Source organism: Moschus berezovskii, chromosome 13 (assembly GCF_049115385.1).
Source record: "Moschus berezovskii isolate FMDL1 chromosome 13, NW_MosBer_1.0, whole genome shotgun sequence".
NCBI lineage: Eukaryota > Metazoa > Chordata > Mammalia > Artiodactyla > Moschidae > Moschus > Moschus berezovskii.
The window spans coordinates 55,863,116-55,880,623 of record NC_142472.1 but is presented as its reverse complement, the minus strand read 5'-3'; the positions used below and the strand labels follow the sequence as shown (position 1 = coordinate 55,880,623).

At 39.9% G+C, this 17,508-nt stretch overlaps 1 protein-coding gene across 1 annotated transcript in view; it reads left to right on the top strand.

Moving 5' to 3' along the window:
• Positions 1-12,492, top strand: part of UBL3 (ubiquitin like 3) — a 46,698-nt gene extending 34,206 nt beyond the window's left edge. The window contains exons 2-5 of the mRNA XM_055426316.2: positions 835-943; positions 5,349-5,435; positions 9,178-9,255; positions 9,561-12,492. Of these exons, the coding sequence (XP_055282291.1) occupies positions 835-943; positions 5,349-5,435; positions 9,178-9,255; positions 9,561-9,613 (327 nt within the window). The 3' untranslated portion in view covers positions 9,614-12,492. The remainder of the gene's footprint in view (positions 1-834; positions 944-5,348; positions 5,436-9,177; positions 9,256-9,560) is intronic.
• Positions 12,493-17,508: the final 5,016 nt, after the last annotated feature.

The window sequence follows — 17,508 nt, the reverse complement described above, 5'->3', positions numbered from 1 at the left end:
AGGTATAGAAAACCTCACCTATATATCTGTAACTTATAAGGGAGATGAATGAATATTTGGTTGAAAAAAATTGTTAATTATGGACAAAGATAAAAGTTTAAAAGTGAACATTTTGGAAACTATATTAAGAATGGTATAAGCAAATATATATTGACTTGGAAATGTAAATCCAGTGGCTCTCAAAAATGTTAATTCTATTGTCCATCTTAGGTTTTTCACTAAGGGTGAATCTGTGTTCTTCGTTACACAGAGCTCCACGAAAGTGATCATGTAATCGGGATTAAAGTAACTACTGTTATTGAATCTTCCAATTAACTCTAATATAAAGTTCTTCAAAATAACAGTTTCTGGTTAATTTGTTTTGGTTTGAATGATTTTTATAGGCTAAAAAGTTGTATATAGTTTATTTTTTCTCTTCCTTTTTTCTAAGAAGCATATTAACAACTGAATTTTTTTTTCCTATTTAGTGATGTGATCTGCAGGGTAACAACTTGTATTAGCTGTTCAATGGAAAATGTGTATTTTATAGTTATAGCGATAACCTATAAAAGTCCAATTCTGAACATTGCTGGAGTAAATTTAAAAGCATAATGAATTTTGCTTTCACTTTATTCATTTGTATGGTAAATATATCCTCACACACACACATACACATGTATTAAATAATGAAAATCATGTCTCAAATTCAGACCTTTAAAAAGAATCTTTTTGGAATTTAAGTAAATAAAAAACAGAAAATGGCATTAGTAATAATTGAGAATGTGATTGAAATGAAAACTCGTTATTTTATTTTAAAAATTTTAAGACTTTAAAAGAATCATTGTCTTCTTTCAGATAAACTTGCGTCTCATCTTGGTAAGCGGGAAAACGAAAGAGTTCCTATTTTCTCCTAATGATTCTGCTTCTGACATCGCAAAGCACGTGTATGACAACTGGCCGATGGGTGAGTGGTGGTTTTCTCTTGAGAATAAATAATGTTGATTCTTTATGCCCTGCCTTGTTTCACAGACATTTTGAAAAAGTTGTAAGTAAAATATAAGAAAACAAGCGAATGATTGAAGGTACAAGGCTTAAAGTTGAAGGGGCTGCCGCATCCCTGCTGGGTTTGGCCTTTTGGCTCCCTCACTGCAGAATGGTAAAGGAGCCTGGGCATCAGGTTGCTGGGTGGCCTTACAGCTGTTTTAATGTAAAAGAAAATTATTTTTTAAAGGAAAACACAAGGTAGCTAACACACACACACACACACACACACACACACACACACACACACACACTTTCATATCAGTAACTCTCTTTGCACCAAAGCACAAAGTAAAAACAAAGAAAAACTATCTTCAACAAATTATAACACATTTTTAAAATTTTTGGTCTGTTCTATACACAACCTGCTTAGCGTGGCATTTGACAGAAAGTGAATATCTCATTCATGTCACTTCCTGTGTTTTCTGAACTACTACAAGGTCAAGAAGGTGTAAAATCCATTTATGCTTTGCATTTTCAAGCCAGTATCCATGACAGAATTTTCGAGTGTGTGCCTTTATGTGTGTGTGTGTGTGTGTGAGAGCGAGATCTTTTCTCTGGTTCTTTTCCATGTAATAAGACTCATGCCATCCTCAAATGAGTCTTCAGCTTATGCTCTTCCTATGAAGCTAACCCAAGTCATTTTGATCCTTTTAATTGCACGTACCTAGTGATACAACTGTTTGTGCTGATTTCAGTAATCGGACTTCCTGGTAGCTCAGACGGTAAAGAATCCACCTGCAATGCAGAAGACCTGGATTCGATCCCTGGGTTGGGAAGATCCCCTGGAGAAGGGAAAGGCTACCCACTCCAGTATTCTGACCTGGAAAATCCCATGGACAGAGGAGCTAGCCAAAACAGTTTGTACTTTTAAAGCACAAGACTTGTGTTAGCAGAGAACACAGTGTATACAAAATGAATCAATTATCAGTACTGCTCAACCTAAAATTATATGAAACTCTTTTAGAAGAAACTCTTTAATCCTTATTAACTTCTATACAACCATAAAAGTAAAACAGATCTACACAGAAAATGCAAATATAGCTCTAAAACCAGTAATGTTCAAATTAGCAACTTTAATGTGCCACCTGGCATATTTTTGCTAAAACTCACTCACTGCTTGCCCCATGAATATGGTACTGTGGAGTATGGCGTGCCTCCTCTCCTGCTGGCTGTATGAGAACCCAGTTATGTGTGAATTTACCACAGACCTGTCATTCACACAGTGTACCAAATTGTCATTCAGCCTTCACTGACAGGAGTGTGTCATTTATGTATTAAGTCGACCTTTGTTTTTTTCTTGTTAACCTCTTGACAATTAAAGAAGTACTGCTTGGCACCAGTACAATCATAAGCTTAAACTCATACATGATCACTAAAGTCCCAAGGCTGTACTTGGTTGTAAGGTAATAATTTGAATTATCTAGATAATCTCATCCAGGTTATCATTAAAATGAAAACACAATCTAAAAACTCTTGATGAGGACTTTCAGACCCAAAGAACCTGTCTTAGGGATTCATAGACCTGAGTTTAAGAAATACTGCTTTAGATAAATACTTTGAAATGACTTGTAGTCAACACTATTTCCTGAATCAGAAAGAGACTGGAGCTAAAGGTCATAGATAAGAAGGAATTTCAGAAGAGCTGAAATAACTAAACTTAGAATGCAGGATTGTCTTCACATCAGGCAGGAAAGATAAGTAAGACTATGAAAAGCATTTTTAAATGTCTGAGAGTGATGTTGTTTGTTTAGTGGCTAAGTTGTGTCCAACTCTGAGACCCCATGGACTGCATCGTGCCGGGCTTCCCTGTCCTTCACTATCTCCCCGAGTTTGCTCAAACTCATGTCCATTGATTCATTGATGCCATCCAACCATCACATCCTCTGTTGCCTCCTCCTTCTCCTGCCCTCAGTCTTTCCCAGCATCAGGGTCTTTTCCGGTGAATTAGCTTTTCGCATCAGGTGCCAAAGTACTGAAGCTTCAGCTTCAGCATCAGTCCTTCCAATGAATAGTCAGGACTGATTTCCTTTAGGGTGGACTGGTTCGAGCTCCTTTCAGTCCGAGGGACTTTCAAGAGTCTTCTCCAAATCCAAAGTTCAAAAGCATTAATCCTTTGACGCTCAGCTTCTTCATGGTCCAACTTTCACATCCGTATATGACTACTGGAAAAACCATAGCTTTAACTGTATGGATCTTTGTCAGTGAAGTGATGCCTCTGCTTTTTAATATGCTGTCTAGGATCGTCATAGTTTTTCTTCCGAGGAGCAAGTGTCTTTTTATTTCATTGCTGCAGTCACCATCTGCAGTGATTTTGGAGCTCAAGAAAATAAAGTCTGTCATTGTTTCTATTGTTTCCCATCTATTTGCCATGAAGTTATGGGGGTGGATGCCATGATCTTAGTTATATTTCTCCTGGCATTCTTGATTCCAGTTTGTGCTTCATCCACCCCAGCATTTTACTTGATGTACTCTGCATTTAAGTTAAATAAGCAGGGTGGCAGTATATAGCCTTGACGTAAAATCCTTTCCCAATTCGGAACCAATCTGTTGTTCCTTGTCCAGGTTCTAACTGTAGCTTCTTGACCTGCATGCAGATTTCTCAGGAGGCAGGAAAGGTGGTCTGGTATTCCCATCTCTTTAAGAATTTTTGCGTAGTTTTTTGTGATTGACAGAGTTAAAGGCTTTAGCATGATCAGTAGAGCAGTAATAGATGTTTTTCTGGAATCTCTTGCTTTTTCTATGATCCAGTGGATGTTGGCAGTTTGATCTCCTTTTCTTCTGCCATTTCTAAATCCAGCTTGTACAACTGGGAGTTCTCAGTTCACGTATTGTTGAAACCTAACTTGAAGGATTTTGAGCATTACCTTGCTAGCATGTGAAATGAGTGCAATTGTGCGGTAGTTTGAACATTCTTTGGTGTTGCACTTTTTTGGGATTGGAGTGAAAATTGACCTTTTCCAGTCCTGTGACCATTGCTGAGTTTTCCAAATTTATTGACAAAATGAACAATGCTAAAGGAAAAAAAAGGAAATATTCTATTCACAATAATCTTGGGTGTGATGAATTCAAAGTAATCCATACCAAAGTGTTAACAACTTATTTGATCTTCCTTCTGGAGGAGAGGGACCTGGGATCATGGGAGTCAGAAGGCACTAAAGAGGGACAGGATGGGAGGAGAGGCTGGGAGCGGGGCTGGGGTGGGACTGAGGTTCATTTCTCCTTTCCTGTCATGCTGAGTCACTGACAGGCACTGGTTATATCAAACTCATGTTCATCATTTTGAACAGTCAAAACAAGGCAAAAGGGAGAGCCCTCCACTCACCTCCTTTATCTTCTGTCACTTGCTCTTGAGAGTGTTTTGGTTTTTGTGTTGACCATTATCTCATGAAAGCAGGAACTTCTGTAGGAAACTCACACATGATGCAAGAATTCTTAAGAAAGGTGATGATGGAATTCTCACATCTCTATCAAAATCACAACTTTAAATTCTATATCTACAAGGTAGTGAAAGTTACTAACCCCATACTTTGTCATGATACAGTGTCTTCAGACCGCTATTTTGACAGAATCATATTCTATATTTTACCATGATAAGGTAAGTTATACGCTCAACTGAAGTATTGTTATCCATTCTACACACCAGTTGTCTTTCGAATGTCTTTGTAATTATCCTAGATTTCATACTTGTATAGTACCTTCTAATATCTGTTGTTTTTCAAGTTCATTCTGAGAATTTTGGGTAAAGTGAACTAAAATTGTATCTTCTGTAATGTTTATCAATTGGCTTTAAAAAAAGCAATAAAGTTATCCACATTATCAAAAAGTAGACACTGTTCTTTTTTAAATTTTTATTTTCTAGTTACTGAGGTATAATTTTTTTTGTTATGCTCTTTGCCAGTATACTAATGCTTTTAAAAATCTTTGTTAAACCTACTGTTTCCAGCCTCAAATACATGTTTTAACAGATACAGATAGCAGAATATTGCGATGTTTTCTGTTATTTTGATAATTAAAATTGATTTTCATCTGACTTCTTTTTAACTAGGATTAGACTTTCCCCAACTCATTTGTTTTAGTTTTTAAACTTCAGGACTGTGTTCTGGCACGTTTTGGTGTTCTTTAAGAAGCAAAGACTAATCTTAAAGCAGTTCCTGCTATGTAGTGAGAAGCAGCGAGAACAGTGCTTGCGAGAGTTGTGATTATTCTAGCAGGAAGCACGTCCTCTCTGATACTCTTCATCTGATTGGGGTCGGAATTTTAGAACAAGGCGGTAATACCTTAATTTTATGTTGAAATGCACCTAACAATTCCCTGGTTCTTTTCAGACTGGGAAGAAGAGCAGGTCAGCAGTCCAAATATTCTACGCCTTATTTATCAAGGACGATTTCTGCATGGAAATGTCACATTAGGAGGTAATGGTCACCTTTGTAATGGGACTTAGTGCCTGTCTTGCTGCAGCATCACTCATTTGTTTGTTTAGGTGCTCATGTCTGGTTTTGCTAAAAACATACAATTTCAAACTATGAATTTTGCCTAGTTTGGTATGTCTACATTTTTGCATTTTGCATTCTAACTTCAGCTCTGTGCTTAAGTGTTTACCACCTTGTAAAATAAACTCTTCAGCCATTAGAGATGGGAATCCACACTTATTATTTTACAAATGTAGTTTAATTTTACTTCTGGATAATATAGTTTAGATGTCATATTTTTAAGTTTAAAGCTAGACACACAAACTCGGCAAAGTTCATGATGGTGGATTTTCAGCTATAATATCGAAGGGATGTTTTTTCATTTTGACTGTAATTGATGGAATTGCTAATCATGCAGAAATACAGGTGAGTCATGTTAGAGAAGCAGTGAAGCATAGTGACTGGAAGAGCAGACCGTAGAGCCAGGTTGTCCATGTTGGAGCTTAGCTCCACTACTCACTGGCTGCTTAACCTTGAGCCAGTCACTTCCCTGCCTTCTGTCCTAGTGTTGTGGTTTCCTCGTCAGTAAGTTAGAATAACCGTAGTGCCTCCCTCAGAACAGTGCTTGGCACATATTGCACACTTTGTTAGTTATTACTACTCTTTATGTGTGAATGAAGAGACGTGGCTCAACAGTGCCCCCTCATGGGGGTGCATATTCTACCAAGAGCAGAATTTGTTTTTCTTTAAGTACAAGTGTTTCAAATATATTATGATAATTATCAACAGAAATTTGTAGGCAGAGGAAGTAATCTACCTTAATGTATCTTTGTATACATATAGTTATGAGTTTTTTTCTCTAAACCTAACAATTGAAATGTTTAATCTGATCCTCCTTAAAGGTAGGATATTTTCATTCATTCACTCATTCATTCAGAAAAGATAGAATCTCTTCCTTCAAGGTACTCTGATATTAGTTCAGTTCAGTCGCTCAGTCATGTCAGACTCTTTGCGACCCCATGAATCACAGCACGCCAGGCCTCCCTGTCCATCACCAACTCCCAGAGTTCACTCAAACTCATGTCCATAGAGTTGGCGATGCCATCCAGCCATCTTGTTCTCTGTCATCCCCTTCTCCTGTCCCCAACCTTTCCCAGCATCAGAGTCTTTTCCAGTGAGTCAACTCATCGCATGAGGTGGCCGAAGTATTGCAGTTTCAGCTTTAGCATCAGTAGAAGCAGATAAAATTCACTGTTAAAATACTGTGTGATGAGGACTGGAGTAGATGGATGCAAATGATTATTATGACAGATAGAACGTTTCAATATATAATTACGAGTGTTGTCCGTGGCTGTATTTCACATTCATTGAAAATAGGACCATATTTTAGTCTTTGTTTGATTATCTGTGCCTCAAGTAACTCTTGGAATGTCACTGGGAGACGTGGCCTGAATTAACCTATTGACTCCATGAGTGCGTCTTGAGACTCCACTTCCCTTTAAGTGTTGACCTGTGTGAGCATTTTCTCACCTACTTAATTTAATTACCTCTCTGTTTTGGCCCTAAAGCTCCAACTTCGTGTTAAAGATCATAGAATTTGTGTTAAAATCAAATCATTGATTGTTTTTTGGAATTTGTTTTTGGATGATTAATAGATTGACTTACATTATTACTGTGTTGCTGTCAGTCTTCAAAACCAAACCATCTCTCTGGTCTTGTGATTTAGACAAATAACGTTAGAGTATAACCTGGATCGTCTAAGTTGTTCAGTAAATCTGGGTAATGACATTCACCCCTTGGGGGGTTTTGGTTACTGTTTTTCTTTGTCTCCTATATTCTTGGATGTAAGTAATGAGGAGACAGCGCACAGTGTCATACAGTTGAATGGCCAGCATGGAGCAGGCCTGGGCGTGCTTTACACAGCTTGAGGGTTGCTCTGTACTGTAATCCTGCCACCCCGTGGGTGTTGGAATCTTCCTTTAAATATAGATTTGTGCACGCCCAGTCCACCTCTCCATCTCCCTGTCTGCTAGGGGTGTGTTGCCCCCAGTGGCTCCTGTGTGAAGCGTGGGGACCTATGTCCTGGCTGCTGTGCTCTGCCGCAGCAGAAGGCAGAGCCCGCACAGTGAAGGAGAGAGGGCGTCTCAGGTCTCATATCCCTCTTCCTTTTTCTTCTTGGATACCATTAGTGTCAGTGTCTGCTCTTTCGAGTCAAAATTCAGGTGGAGAAGAGCAGTCACTGTCCCCATTAATCAGATGTGTAGCCTGAATCGGTAAGCCCCTCAGCAGCTTCCTAGGCCTGACCACAATTTCTCCACATTTGCATCTCAGTTTTCACACCTGTTCTCTGAGACCCATTTTTCTTGCTGCTCAGAAGATGATAATGGTGATCGCAATAAAATTTATGGGGTGCTTCTTTGGGCCAAGCCCTGAGGTAGGCACTTCCCTGGATTGTTTCTTTTAATCAATACAGTGGTGAGGGTCGGGTGCTCGAATTCGTCTCCCAGTTTGGGTGGGGGAAGCTGAGGCATCAGGAGGAGGCAGATAGCACTCAGAACCCATCTCACAGTGAGTGAGTGGCAGGATGCGCTCTTAATGCGCGGCTGGCGGCCTGTGGTCAGGAAGCGGTGTGAGAATGGTCGACAGCTTGGTGTGTGGACGTTGCAAATTCAGTCAGGCTTTCCCAATACATTTAGTGAAATGTTTGGTAATATAAAATTTTGTTTGCGTTTCACTGTTAAAGCCGGCCCAGGAGATAATCCAGTAAGGGCACTCCTCTTGTTTCAGCCTACTGTGTATTGGGGGCCGTTACGCTTCACTTCAACTTCAGAAGTTAAGAGAATAGACCAAATAGTGGCTGGCTAGTGTTAAATAAGATGGAAAGTCACCTCGATCATATGAAATATCAGGAATATTGAAGATGATTAGGGCTCTTCTTAACCATCGTCCTATAGAGAGGATTTAAACAGCGGGTGGCAGGAGGACCGAGCGTGTTGAGTACTGGTCTGAGCCCGCCTTCAGTTCCGAGTGAGGGGAGTAGAGTGAAACTCAGAACTAGAGCACTGCAGCTGCAGAAACAACTCCAAGCCGTAGCCCCACTGTCTGCTGCTCATTTTATACACAGGATGAAAAAGGGATTTACTTTGTGTAACTGGTTCATAGATATATGGGTGCATTATATTACTCTATGTCTGAAATATTTCATGATAAAAATTGTTACTTATAAATGAGAAAAACCTTTTAAAGGCTTGATTAGAAAACAGTGATTACTAATAATGCCAAACAGTGATTTGTTTATTTAAAGTAACCTTTTAAAGAAAATTGTTTTCTAATTGAAGAATATAAGGTTGAAAATAATAAAATTATGTATTATCATGTTTAAAATCATTAATATGTCATTTCTTCTATTTCTACATTGTGGTGACCTCTTTGATGCAGGAATTTTTTAGGTGACTGAATAAAATTAGGTTAAGCAATTATGTATTTTCTCTTTACCCTTCCTTACACAGTATGTTTATATATGTCAAACTAATAGTCATAGCTAAATAATTTCTGAATTATAAAAATTGCTTCTGATAACATTAACCTAATTTCATTATGTAAGAAATGCTGTATCCGGTAAGAAGCGCTGTCTGTTGAGGAAGTCATACAAAAAGCAGTCAATTTTTAAAGTGATCTCAATTCTGCTGAGTGATTCCAACAGGTTGATGTATATGTAACAGACTGTCTTCTTCTTTTCACACAGCATTAAAGCTTCCTTTTGGCAAAACAACAGTGATGCATTTGGTGGCCAGAGAGACCTTGCCAGAGCCAAACTCCCAAGGTGAGCTGTGTGCTGGGAGCTTTCTGCCTTGCACCACAGAGGCAGGCATTCAGAAATGGCTCCAGTTCTCTTGGACATTCTGGGGAAAGGATGTTTTCATAGTGTATGGTCAGAGCTCGCTAAGCAGATAACCAGGCATTTTGGAAACAGGCTAAAACTAAAAGGGTATTTATTACAGCCTTTTAATTTTAAAAAATGCCAACATTAAGCCCCCCCCAAAAAAACTCCCTGTTTCTTATTATGCTGGAATCCCTCTGCTTCCCCCAAGCATCTTTATAAACAAGGCTTCTCTTCACTTTGCCCAGGTCAAAGGAATCGTGAAAAGACTGGAGAAAGTAACTGCTGTGTCATCCTGTAAGCGGTCTACCTGGCGTGGTGTGGCGTGGTCTTTGTCTTTCATGCTGCCGGGCCAGGGGAGACCCGGCATCGCTTCAGAACCTTCAGGAAGAGTCTGCCTGTAGACCCATGGACCTCAACTACCACGTGAACACTGTCATCTTCTCTCATGAAAGTAAAACGAACCAAGAACATTTTTCACTATGACTTTTTATTTCTAGTAGTTTTGTTTATGTTAAGCAGTTTTAAAATATAAATTGATTTTTGAATGCAAGTCAATCTCCAGGGGAAAAGTTAACAAGTGATTTTTCACAGCAGAAACCATTTTGCTGCCACAAAAGTTTTCATCACCAGAACTAACAAATCAAGTGTTCCAAATACAATTTTGCACTAAAAACGATTGACAATTATTTTCTTCCTCATCAGCAGAATTTATAATTTGGTTTATGGTACCTAGAAATATTCATATGTCCAAATCCACACTGGAAGACACTCAGCAATTAATGAAGTTAATTGCTGGGCCAACTTGAGAGGAAAAAAATGGAAAAGAAACTAAAATGTTGGGTGAATTCTACCGAAGTCAGCCTTGGCGGCTGCACTGGCACAGAATCCTGCCCTGAGCGCGGCTGTTCTCACGGCAGCAAATGGAAAGACACAATGTGCCTCTTGTTGGAAGCGCTCAGCAGAGGGCTCCTGAAACTAGTGTTTCCTTCACACGTGCACCCCAGTCAGACTGACTGGGGGGCTTGCTCACACAGCACAAGAGGGAGAGCGCGCGTCCTAGCCTTAACGCGGGGGGAAGTTCCAGTCACTTGTAGATTTCCATGACTGCACAGAAATATTAGAAAACCTCATTGATTCACCACTTTTATGTATTTGAATATCAGCAAATTGGAATTTTCCATAATTATTGCTCATCTCTGTGTCCCGTATCATACTTACTCATTAATGAGAGCTCAGATGATTTCTTAAAATTAAAAATTCTCCATAGTACTAATTTTGTTTCTTTATGTAGTTTGCCTTGGGTATTAGTGCTTGCAATTGTTATTAAAATCAAAAGCTGATTTTCAAGGCATACTTGATTAGGGATGCCATTCTTTTGTTTTGTACCGATAATTTAAAAACTGATATGCTAAAAACAATTTGCACAGCACTAAAGCATGAGCTAGTTTCATCTAAACGTGTAAAAAAAAAATATATAAAGATTTTATATTTTTTCACTGGGAAGAAATTCTTCCTGGGTGAAATTGCGAATATGTGTAGAATATATTTAATAAAAACCTCATAAAATACCTAACTATAGAACTTAAATATAGATTGGCGTGTAGTATATAGAACAATATTCCATATAAATAACTCTAGCCTTTATAAAAATGAAGTTGCAGGCTGACGTAATGTTCTGTACTGAAACGAGTGTCCACGGCCCTTACAAGCAGTAAGTGTAAATGGTTTCAGTCAGCTTTGTTTAAAGGTAATCAGGTTATTTTATTCATTGTTAATGCTTTGATGAAAAGGCTTTATATGCAGTAGATCTACAAAAATATTGTTCATACTGATCAGAATTAAATTTGTATAGAGCAGAGTTTTAAAATGAGTGTAAATAGCACTAAACATTTTCTTTCTGCAACCTGTACTTATAGGTTCTTTCTGTACACTAAAAAAAATATCATAGTGCATTTTGGTGGTAATTTTAAAGGTCTTTGATTAGGTTGATAGTTGTTTAAGTACTGTCTCATCCATGTTATAATTGTTCAATTTTTATTTCTGAATGTTTGAAAAAATTTGTTGAATACTCTATCGTTAGTTTTGGGAGGATTCCCAGTGTATCTCTGATACTTAACCTGGTTAATTTGTGCACAGTCATGACAATGGTTAGAATTCTGTAGTCTCTGTTATCACTCAGATGTTCTATTCAAGAGATGTTAAATATTTATATGCTTTGTTGACTGGCTCAAATGTGAATTCTGTTAGTGTTGACTAAAGAAGAATCTGGTAGTCACTTAATTGGGCAATTAAGCCATTTATGGCTGTATTCTTTCCTAATACAAACTACTGGTAATTATTTTTAAATACCTATTTTAATTCTAATTAGTCTTCTGTTTTTCCAAAGTTAAAGACTATCAGTTAAATTATGATTGAAATTTTATGATGGCTGACCACATTCCCTGTTGGTTTTCTATGTATTTTTCTGTGTGTTCCCACATTATAAATTTCCCTTCACAAGACTGCAATTTGGAGTTTGCAAAATGGGTAAACTGGATCATTAGTAGAGAAAGAAATGTCACTTAATACCTAATATCATTGTTGTGCAAAATGAAAAAAGAATAAAAAATAGCAGTAAAGTTATATACTGAAAACACCAAAAATTTAGATGCCTTAATAGTGTATACATGAAAATACTCAACTGTCCCTTTTTAAAATAGTTCTTTGGACTGCTTGATGGTTAAAATTGATACCACATCCCAGTGAAGATCCCTCTGCCAGAAACAGTAGCTCGCTCATGAAAGATAAGGGCTGCAGAGGTTCAGTCCTATAAACACAGCCTGAGTTATGGGCCTGTGACTCTCCTAGCACTTGGTATTTAATTCCTGTCTTTTACCTAAATTGTCCTGGACTTTAAGCGTTCTGGAAAAGGCAAAAATTTCTTCTTTATTAAAACCTCAGCATGTCTCCTTGATCTGACTTATTTGCTTTCTCTTTAAGATAAATTGTATCTTCTCATGAAACATATAGTATCTGACATCATCACTCACATTAAATGAGGTTTCCTCATAACAAACATTTAATTTATCCTTAGTTTTATGTCATCTTGACCAATGTTACAGTAATTTCTGTTAGTTGATTGTGGTATACGATGTTTAATGTGAAAAGAAATTAAAACTTTCTTCATCTGTTGTAGAATATTTCTCTTCTTTTAAATGACTTCTGTTCATAATTTTGGTGTAAGAATTTTGTCTCCATTGCTTTCCTCTTCTTCCCTTCAGTTTATTTCATTGAATTCTTCAGTAAAATCAGTATTGTGTCAGCCCTTTATTCTTCTGTATTACCTAAACCAAAGAGAGAGTGATCAAGTAGAATTGAGTATGCCTTCACACCATCCTTATTAGTAACTGTCACAGGCATTTCTTTAATTTTTTCCCCCATTATTGTGATATAGTCACTGGTTAGCCAAACCAAGTGATTGGGGGTGGGAGGAGGGCTTGAAGGAGGGCGCATAGCCTATACTTGTGGTTGAAACCAAACCACAGGCTGCTGGCCGTCTCCTCGGCAGTTTCCCTGTCCTGGCAGAGCGGGCCTCTTGGCCATGGGCAGTGGGTATTGGCAGTGGCTCCCTCAGTCTATCGCAGCCGGCCTCCTGGCGCACTTTCTTCAGAAGACTCTTGATACATGAAGCCCTTTCACAGACTGGGTGACTGGAGAGCTGACTTCTGAAAGAGTTAAATCAACATCTAAGTCTTGGTAAAGTTTAATCCAGTACTAGAACATGAGAACATTTCATTTATTAAGTTATTTTGTGGCTCTTGACAGTGACATCAAATGTCTTGTAAGAGTATTTTTTATAATTCTGCCTCTTTTTCAAGATGACAACTTTAAAGAAATACACAGTAGGCATTGTAAATTAATGCTGTGAAAAGGGGGATGCCAGTCTCTCCTCTGATTCAACCAATTAAAAGCAGGAATTGAGGGACTGCCCTGGAAGTCCAGTGGTTAGGACACTGCTTCCACTGTAGCGGTCCGGGGTCCGATGCCTGCTTGGGAGATCTCTCATGCCACCTGGTGCAGTCAAAAAAAGAGAAAAACACATATATTTTTTAGTGTAGATCTAGAAGTAATTTGTTTTGAAAACAGTCTCAGGTAGAGACTTAATTCTAGAGTGCAATTACTGTACATTCAGACATGCAGTATCTGATTTGTATTTTCTGCAGACATTTTGGTGGACAGGGAGTCTATGTTGTAGTAGAAGAAACTGCTCATTTTAAGGAACGAGGGAGCAGGATGTAGAGGGGAGCAGTGCTGACCACAAACAGAGCTGGAACCTCCAGGTTTAATCCATGCTGCTCTTCAGTCTGGCCACATGTTCCATGTGATGATAAAAGAGAGGGATTTATTAAGCTGTCTGCTTGATACAGTGGGTTTTCTGGCATTCGGGAGCCTGGCTCCTCTCATAGTCCCCCCTTCTTCACGCACCATGGTTTTCTCTCTGGGGTGGGAGGCGGTGTTTCTTAACAGAGCTCCACTGATCAGTGTGCTGCTTTCTACCAGTGCTGCTCAGGCATTTAAAAAATTTGATTAACATCTCCATCCTGACTACCCCTGCCCCTCAGCCCTCAGAGTGCAGGATACCATGCAGGAAAACCGCAGGCCTTCAGGGTCCAGTTCCTTAACCTTTGGACTTTGGTGGTTTCATGTGTAGAGTAAGACTAATACCTATTTTGTAGGGTTGTAAGGATTATTTCAAGATAAATATTTAGAGCACTGATTGGCCTAAGAACGTACCTGACCAACCCGCAACCCTGTCAAAGGGACTTATGTTGAAAGTAGAGTCCAGGCACCCACGTGGTTCCAGACTTCCCGAAGAAGTAGATTAGGAAAAGGAGAGAAAAAATGAGAGTTCGGCATGCAGATCTCTCATAAGTAAATATGACCATATAGTCACAAGTTGCCGTGATGAGCAAGGAAAAAAGACATGGAGAAGATCATCGAGGCAACAAGTCAGCTGTCCAGTCTCATAACAGAAAGCAGGAGCAGACCGGGAGCTTGGCCACGTAAATCAAGGGTGAGTATCGTGTGTATCTAACACCTCGGAGAATGATGTTCGCTTGGAATGAGTTGGGTGGAGAGAAAATAAGAAGTACATGTTTACTATGTTCAAAAAGGACAGGGCCACAATATGCTGCTGGGTGTCAACCAATAAGAAGTACATGTTTACTATGTTCAAAAAGGACAGGGCCACAATATGCTGCTGGGTGTCAACCCTGGCTGCATGCTGCTGGAACCACCTGGGGAGTTTTTTAAGTTTTTACTTTTACATATTTAATGTCTGGGCTTCTCACATCAGCTGAATGAAACCTGAACACTCGTGGCTCAGAATGGTCACCTTCATGCAGATGGCCAGAAAGTGAACCACTTAAATACCAAGAACACAAAGGAAAACTGCAAAGACTGCAACAAAGGGAGTAAAGATGGAAATGGGGTGAGAGGCTGGAGAGGGAATGAGGAATTTGGCCGCCTTGGGTTCAAGTCACCAAAGCCGGATGGACATACTGGGCAGGATTGTAGGAGCCGTTGTGCATGCTTGCTGAGCAGTACCGCTCCCTGCCCACCTCACACCATTGCCCCAAACCCCTTCCTGGGGCATTGTATCTGGGTTCTGTGCCGGGCCCCATGTTTGAAGGTTCAGTGACACCTGAGTGTGTCCAAAGGTGACCAACCAGGGTACCGAAGGACCTGGAAATGATGTCGCCAGTGAGCTGTTAAACCCCCAAAGAAAAAACAGGAGCAGATAACTTTTCACATGTTTGAAGGTTCATTGGAAGGACTGATGCTGAAGCTGAAACTCCAATACTTTGGCCACCTCATGCGACGAGTTGACTCACTGGAAAAGAGTCTGATACTGGGAGGAATTGGGGGCAGGAGGAGACGGGGACGACAGAGAATGAGGTGGCTGGATGGCATCACCGACTCGATGGACATGAGTTTGAGTGAACTCCGGGAGTTGGTGATGGAGGCCTGGCGTGCTGTGGTTCATGGGGTCACAAAGAGTTGGACACGACTGAGCGACTGAACTGAACTGAATGCAGGAAAGGCATGGTACCTCATGTGAGCCGCTGCGGTGCTCAGAACAGAACTCGGGGGCAGAAATTGCAAGTAGGCAGATTTTGATTCCGTTTGGCTCTGAAGTGCAGAAATGAAAGCAGCCTTTTTGAGTAGTGAGACTGCTGTTATAGGAAGTGTTCAAGCAGAGGCTGTCAGAAGGAACAAAAGCCCTTTCGTGCAGGAAGGATGCAGAGGAGAGTCATGCGTTGGGTGTAAGAATGGATTAGTTAACAGGAGCTAAATCTGACTCCCTCCTGAATTTCTTTGTTCCTTTCTGTCCTCTGCATCAGGGTTATTCTCTCACCAGCCCCCACCACACCCCTCATTCATTTCTAGGCACCCACCCTTTCTCCCCTCCAGTGTGGCCTTTCTTACCAGTGAGGATGGTCTTGGGACCCCTACATAATTACTAAGACTTCCTTAATCAATGTCTCCAAAGAACTACCATCACATTTTAGCTGAAATGTGACTATCTTAGTACAGTAAGTCCCTTACATACAAGTGAGTTCCATTCTGTGAAAGTGAAAGTTGTTCAGTTGTGTCTGACTCTTTGCGACCCCAGGGACTATACAGTCCATGGAATTCTCCAGGCCGGAATACTAGAATGGGTAGCCTTTCCCTTCTCCAAGGGATCTTCCTAACCTAGGGATCGAACCCAGGTCTTCCACATTGCCTGTGGATTCTTTACCAGCGGAGGCACAAGGGAAGCCCTCCATTCCAAGAACGTGTCTGTAAATCCAATTTGTCTGTAAGTCCAAAAGGTTAGCTTGGGCGCCCAGCTAACACAATCGACTATGTAGTATTGTACTGTAATATGTTCACAGTACTTTTCACACATATAATACATAAAAAGCAAAAAACATTTTAGACTGTACAGTACCTTGAAAAGTACAGCAGTGCAGGATCCCAGCTGGCACTTCTTAGCAGTGCCAGCTACATCACTACTTCCAGACATCCCGCCAAGGCTTGAAATAAAGATACTGAACTCTGTACAATAGAGAACTACTGCACTCTGTACAATGTTGTTGTTCAATCACTAAGTTGTGTCTTTGCAACCCGTTGGACTTGGTCACCAGGTTCTTCTGTCCTGGGGATTTCCAGGCAAAAATGCTGAGGAAGGTTGCCATTTCCATAGGGGATCTTCCCAGATCAGGAACCAAACCTGTGTCTCCTGCATTGGCAGGTGGATTCTTCACCACTGAGCCACTAGGGAAGCCTCACTCCATACAGAACTGTACAGTGAAGTACAGAAAAGCACAACCACACACATGGTTGTAGAGGATGCACACACATGACAATGTACGCCAGACTCAAGAGCTAACTTACCTGATTGGGCATGAGGTCACATGTTTGCATCTTTGAAAGTTCGAAAGTTAAAGGTTCATATGTGGGGGACTTAGCGTATATATTTCTGAGCTGAGGTTCCCTAGAGAGTAGAGACTGAGGCAAAGCCTACATGCTAAGGCTTTACTGGTTATTTTCACCCCAGGACAATAGGAATGAGAAAAAAAATCAGACATTTAGTGGGCAAAGGGGGAAGGTTACCTGAATGGTAGGGGAATCAGAACTGGTTTGAGGAGTAGACAGTGTCCAAGTGGAATCGTAAAAACGAGAAGGATTTGCCGGTCAGTGTTCATAGGAAGATTATTCACAGCATCCAAAAGATGGCAACCACTCAAGCAAGTGAATAGAGAAGCAACATGTGGTATTGTCAGACAACACAGCCTTAAAAAGGATGCTACAACACGGAGGAGCCTTGAAAGTCCTATGCTAAGTGAAATAAGAAATCACAAAATGACAAATAATGATTCCACTTAGACAATGTATCTTGAATAAGCAAATTTACAGAGACAGAAAATAGAATAGAGGTGACCAGGGGTTGGGGAAGACAGGGTTGGGGAGAGAGACTCAGTTTCAGTTTGGGAAGACGCAAGTGTTCTGGAGATGAATGGCAGTGATATTTGCACAACACGAAGAATGTATGTAATGCCCCGACTTGTACACTTAAAAATAGTTAATATGGTAAATTCTGTCTTATATATATTTTACCATAATAAAAAAAAAAAAACCAATTTCTTCCCCCAGAAATATGAGTAGGGC